This window comes from Myotis nattereri, assembly GCF_964212035.1.
Source record: "Myotis nattereri genome assembly, chromosome: 6".
Taxonomy (NCBI): Eukaryota; Metazoa; Chordata; class Mammalia; order Chiroptera; family Vespertilionidae; genus Myotis; species Myotis nattereri.
In genome coordinates this window covers 5,757,605-5,763,693 of record NC_138081.1, presented here as the reverse complement: position 1 = coordinate 5,763,693, position 6,089 = coordinate 5,757,605, and the positions used below count along the sequence as shown (strand labels likewise).

The following is a 6,089-nucleotide window of genomic DNA, read 5'->3' as shown; positions in this document are numbered from 1 at the left end:
TTAAATGAGCTGAGACGTCTGCTAACATTCCAGCATGAGGTCTCCCATTCTTATCCATTTAGAGAAAATTATACTCTAAACAAAGACACCCAGGAAAGAGATATAATTTTTTTCAGTACAGATATTGAGTTCGGGTCACTAAGAACCAGGTGGCTGGGCAGAATGGCCCAGGTTTTTCTGTGAAAGGTAAGAGATGAATGAAGCCTGAGTAGGAAGAATTCACAAAGGTCAGTGGTCTCTGAAGGAAATATTGGCCACAAGTTCCACTCAAGCCGGGAGATGAGGAGGCTGAGGAAGGAGCAGGGAGCAGGTCTAGGCCATACATCAAGGCCAAGACAGGGAACTGAGTCTGAACCATTCCTCTTCTTTCTTATGAAGACCGATGACCTGGAACAGGAAACAGCACGAGATTGGTGGGTCCTCCGTTCCTGTCCCAAGGCCAACCCATTCTTCAATTTTCCCACAAATTTTCAAACACAGTTATGTATCCTGGGTGCCAATCCTCCCCCGCCGGCTTCACTACCTGCAGAAACATCACCCCAGATCTGTACCCTGATTCCTACCTTCCCATTTCCCAGGCTGAGACCCCTGTGTTCCTCTAGCTCCTGGAGGCAGCCCTGCGTGCAGCCGGCGGATGGTTAGCACGGAGCCCGCCACGAGGCCCACGAGGCCCACGGCCAGCCCCAGGGCACAGCCCACAGTCTCTGTCAGCTCCGACATGGGGGCTGGAATCTCAGGCTCTGAGAAAAAGGAAGCTCACAGGGTCAAAGGGCACTGTAGGCCAGGCGTATATGGGGACCAATGTGTGTGTTTGGAAATGCACAGGACATCTGGACTTTGGGAGAAGGGTATAGCCAATTATTAGAAAACTTACAGTTGTGGGAAATAAACCTGTGGCCCTGGGGGTTTAGGGCTCTAAGGCAAGACCATGTGACGTGGGACAGAACCGGAAGGTGTACAGACAATGAAGGGATGCGGCGTACCCCAGTGCTTGAGGAGCGGCTCTTCCAGGCCCCAGTGCGCCACCCTGCAGTCACAGAAATCCTCAGCGGAGGGAAGAAAAGTGAGGTAACTGAGCTTGAGGAAAGAGTGGTCACTCTTGGGGTAGAAGGTTGTCTCAGCAACGCCTTCGGCAACGGGGTGTCCGTTGTATAACCAAGTGATGTTGATCACAGGAGGGAAGATGTTGTCCACCAGACAGATGAGGGTGTTGGGAATACCCAAGGTCACGGGAGATTTGGGAAACACAGCCACTTCAGGAATTTCTACAACGAAGACAAAACACTGGTTTGAATTTGGGACATCTGTGTCCTGAGTTTCTTAATTAGTTTGGGTGGCCCTCCCAGTCCCAGCTCCCCAGCTCTTAGTGGATTTTCCCTGTCTTTTCAGACTCATTTTTACAGTAAGCAACAGCTTACTTTCCACCTGTTTATTAGATCATTTCTTTCACTGTTTCTTTTTTTATGGGCAGGACTGTCCAAAACTTCTACCTTGCCTTTCCCATTTTCTGAATGAGGAAGGTTACTGTGATCTGTGTGACTTCAGAGGGGTGCCATCATCTTCACCTCACGTTCTGAGCCGTCCTCTTCCTTTGAATCACTATGAAGCTCAGAACACTTTCCTGTCTTTGGGAATGCACAGGACACTGTGTGTGTGTGTGTGTGTGTGTGTGTGTGTGTGTGTGTGCACACTTCTTAGGCTGAGAAGTTGGGAACGCCCTCTTATTGGATTATAAGGAGTACTTTATGGAACCAGGAGGAGGGATGCTTAAAGAGTAAATGGCTATGAGGGGGACAGGGTATCTGGTAGGAGATGAAATAGAAAGGGGAAGGGTTTATGGTATGCTGGGAAGAGTAGCTCTTCCAGGGAAAAGGGAGGTGAGACCTGGGATGTGAGAAGAGAGACAGAACTGGGGACACTCACCATTGGTGGCAGGTGTGAAGCTGGAATCTTTTATCAGGGTGTCCAGATTTCTTTTTGCCACAACCATGTTTTGCAGGGCATTCTGTGTTTCAAACTTGGTGAAATTGCTAAACTCAGGCAGCCGCCACACAGTTTCCCTCGTTTTCAGGTCCACGTAGAACAGCTCATCGCCGTCAAATTCATATGTGAACTGGCCAGAGGCGCCATACGTCTGGTAAACATTTGTGCCATAAGTGCCCACGTGGTCGGCTGGTGAGTGGCCATTCAGGAGCAAGGAAATATGAATGGGAAGGTGGAATATAGAGGGAGGGGAAAAGCTTTATTATACAAAAGCACAAGAAACTCTATTCCATAGTGTAGGTTACATTGGCCGGTCTGCTATCAGTCCCTGTTTCTGTGTATGTACCTTAGGGTATCGAGATGTAAGCTCTTCACATGACCTCCTAACAACTTTCAGGCACATATATTGTCTTCCCATGATACCGTGTACTCCAGGAGGCATTGGGATGCTATGACTTGTTCCTGGTAGAGTCATGGTACATAGTAAGAATTCAGTCATATTTGGTAAATAAAAATAAATAAGTGCAATTTAATTCTTAAGCTTATCTCTAATCACTTAATCTCCCCATACTGTCTTACCCTTTCAAAGCATTCATCTTATTCTAACACACCATGGAGTTTATTTACTGATTGAATATATTTTTAAATCATCTGAGTTCTTTATGGGTAAGAACCTTGGTTTATGCTAAGCATCAGAGGAGTGCTTCAGACACACTCAGTGTCTGTTTAACTAATGAATTTCATTTGGAAAATGTTTTGGAGATTCCACTGTATTCTATATCTCTTTATTTCCCTCTGTTTTGCTGTAGGTCTCAGTAACTGCTGTCATTGCCACAACAAAGCAGGCAAAGTTCTGGCTCAGAGACTGAAATGTAGAGGAATGAGCCCTAGACCAGGAAGGTGTGTGGAAAGGAGATGGAGAGCAGGGGGGCGAACGAGCCAGGTAATGGATCTGTTTTTACCTCTTTTTAGAGCTTTACTGGCTAGAGGTGACAGGGCTGCTGGTTTAGGCTGATGCGCTGAGACTAACCTGCTTGAAGTCCCTGGGTTTTCCATCATGCACCATCCCAACTTTGTGGAACACACACAGGAAGTGACACTCAGAATAATCGTGCTGTACCCGGCACTTATATAGGTCTCTGTTTTTAATATACACATCTGTGTACTTATTTTATTTGATCACGTGATCTTTAGAACAATGAGTCAATCAATTAATTTTACGTATGAGGAATCTGGAGATCAATGTAATGAATTGACTTGCTTAATGCCATCCAATTAATTCGTTTTATTTTTCCAATTGCAATTATCTTCAATAAAGTTTATCCTCCTCATTTTCTGAGCCCAAACCCAGAGTATGAATTATGTTGAAAAAAAAAAATGAATGACTTGCTACTTTACATGTGGCACAAAACATTTATGGGGATGGTCATTGTAAGAAACTGGACAGCTAAAATGCAATAACCAATAGCTTTGAAAGAGTTTTGAGTGGGTTGGAAGTAGCAGGCTCACAAACTCCTGTTAAAAAAAGCAGTATGTTGGAGAAATATACCTACTGCGAGGAGCTACCAGAGTTAAGGCCACAACAACGTCCAGGCTGTGTTGGTTGTGACATTGGAAAGAGATCAGGGCCCTGGTGACCACTGCAGTCACCGGGACAGCATGACATCTAGCTCAGCCTACAAGCTGAGCATAGGTTTGGGCTGGGGTTTGGTTTCTGGGAGGGAAAATAAGCATAAGAATTCCGATGGGAGGGAACTGGGTTTCACGACCGCTAAGTCTAAACAAAAAGGTTCTTACACTTCTTCCTAAATCCACACCCTCACCGAGCACTCACCCCTGATGTCTCCACCTCCACAGGGGCTCAGCATGGAGGCCAGAGCCAGGGCCCCTAGAATCAGAGCTTCCGCGGGGGCCATCCTCCTCCCAGGTCTCCTCAGAAGTGGCTGCTCTGAGTGGCGCAGGGAGGAGACGGTGCAAAGAAATGATCTAGACAGGAGAACCAGAGGAAGGAAGCACCAGGGGGAGCCAGACCTCGCCCGAGGGTCACCGCAGCCACCAGAGGAATTCCCTGAGCTGACACCCCATTGCCAGCTGAAGCGCTTTTAGAAGAGATCTGGCAGGACTCTGGGAAGTTCCCTAGGGGCACAGGCTCCCCGGGGAGCAGAGGGAGCCTTTCTCTATAGATGGAGGGAGAGGGGAGAAACAGAAGCCTCTCCACTCTGACAGAATGTGCCGGGCAGGTGTGCAGGGGGAGGGGCTGCTGGGTCACCTCAGGGGTGGTCCCTGGGCAGGGTCCTTTGTGTTATGTTGTTACTGCCTCTGGGATGTGGGCCCTTGCCCGCTGCACCCCCTCCCCACCCCCTTCCCCCACTGTGTTTTAGGGACTGGGATCCAGGAGGAGCACAAGAGACAAAAGTTCTGCATTTAGGAAACTTCCTGTATTTTGGATCAGCTCTGTTCTCAAAAAGACCTCCTCTAGTGGGAGACAATAAACACCCCCCCCCCACCCCCCATCCCGCCTCCCCATTGTACTCCTTTAAGCAAGTTCTCCTCTCACTTTCCCAAAAGCACCCTAATTTTAAACGCCTGCATTTTCAAACATTGATGACACCCTTTAGCGCTGTAAGTCACGTGCAGTGCACACTAACAGCGGGCCCTGCTCCCCTCCCGGCGCCTCTGCTCTCTGCACTGTGGCCTGCGATGGCCGCCTGTCTGAGCCGAAGCTGCGGCCATGACGCACACCCAGGAGAACCGCCTGGGTTATCTAGACTGTGGGTCCTGAGCGTGGCTCCACCTGTGCAGGGCTGGCCCTGGAATTTTGGCAGAGATACTGGGAGCTGCTGGTGGTCTCATGTCTCCTGTTCCCACTGACATGTGTCCGTGAACCTGGAGGTGTTTTCTGGTTCCATTAGAATCTGCCCCGTTTACCACGAAGCCTCCACCTCTGCACAGAACACAGTTTTTCCCTCATATCGTTCCAAGCTGCACTGCATCCCGGAGAAGGGTCCTGAGACGCTGGCAGCAGACCGAACACTTTGTTTGCAGTGACATTAGATTTCACCTATAATGATCTTCTTTTTTTTTTTTATTGCTTAAAATATTACAAAGGGTATTACATATGTGTCCATTTTATCCCCCCGCCCTAGACAGTCCCCTAGCCTCCCCTATCCCCCAGTGTCTTATGTCCACTGGTTATGCTTATATGCATGCATACAAGTCCTTTAGTTGATCTCTTACCCCCCTTCCTCCTGCCCCCCAACCCTCCCCGGCCTTCACCCTGCAGTTTGACAATCTGTTTGAGGCAGCTCTGCCTCTGTATCTATTATTGTTCAAAAGTTTATAATGGTCTCTATTATCCATGAATGAGTGAGATCATGTGGTATTTTTCCTTCATTGACTGGCTTATTTCACTTAGCATAATGCTCTCCAGTTCCATCCATGCCGTTGCAAATGGTAAGAGTTCCTTCCTTTTTAGAGCAGCATAGTATTCCATCGAGTAGATGTACCACAGTTTTCTAATCCATTCATCTACTGATGGGCACTTAGGCTGTTTCCAGATCTTAGCTATGGTGAATTGTGCTGCTATGAACATAGGGGTGCATATATCCTTTCTGATTGGTGTTTCTGGTTTCTTGGGATATATTCCTAGAAGTGGGATCACAGGGTCAAATGGGAGTTCCATTTTCAGTTTTTTGAGGAAACTCCATACTGCCTTCCATAGTGGCTGCACCAGTCTGCATTCCCACCAGCAGTGCACAAGTGTTCCTTTTTCTCCACATCCTCTCCAGCACTTGTCGTTTGTTGATTTGTTGATGATAGCCAGTCTGACAGGTGTGAGATGGTACCTCATTGTTGTTTTGATTTGCATCTCTCGGATGATTAGTGACTTTGAGCATGTTTTCATATGTCTCTTGGCTTTCTGAATGTCCTCTTTTGAAAGGTGTCTATTTAGGTCCTTTGCCCATTTTTTGATTGGATTGTTTATCTTCCTTTTGTTAAGTTGTATGAGTTCCCTATAAATTTTGGAGATTAGGCCCTTATCAGATATGACATTCGCAAATATGTTTTCCTATGCAGTGGGTTTTCTCGTTGTTTTGTTGATGGTT

General features: G+C 47.4%; 1 protein-coding gene across 1 annotated transcript; it reads right to left on the bottom strand.

Moving 5' to 3' along the window:
* Positions 1-370: 370 nt before the first annotated feature.
* Positions 371-3,899, bottom strand: LOC308521528 (HLA class II histocompatibility antigen, DQ alpha 2 chain-like; the record flags this gene model as incomplete). Its single annotated transcript, XM_081094604.1, has 5 exons — positions 371-387; positions 564-740; positions 984-1,265; positions 1,924-2,172; positions 3,818-3,899. 5 exons carry the CDS (start codon positions 3,897-3,899, stop codon positions 371-373), a joined length of 807 nt encoding a protein of 268 aa, XP_080950730.1.
* Between the last annotated feature and the right edge of the window lie 2,190 nt (positions 3,900-6,089).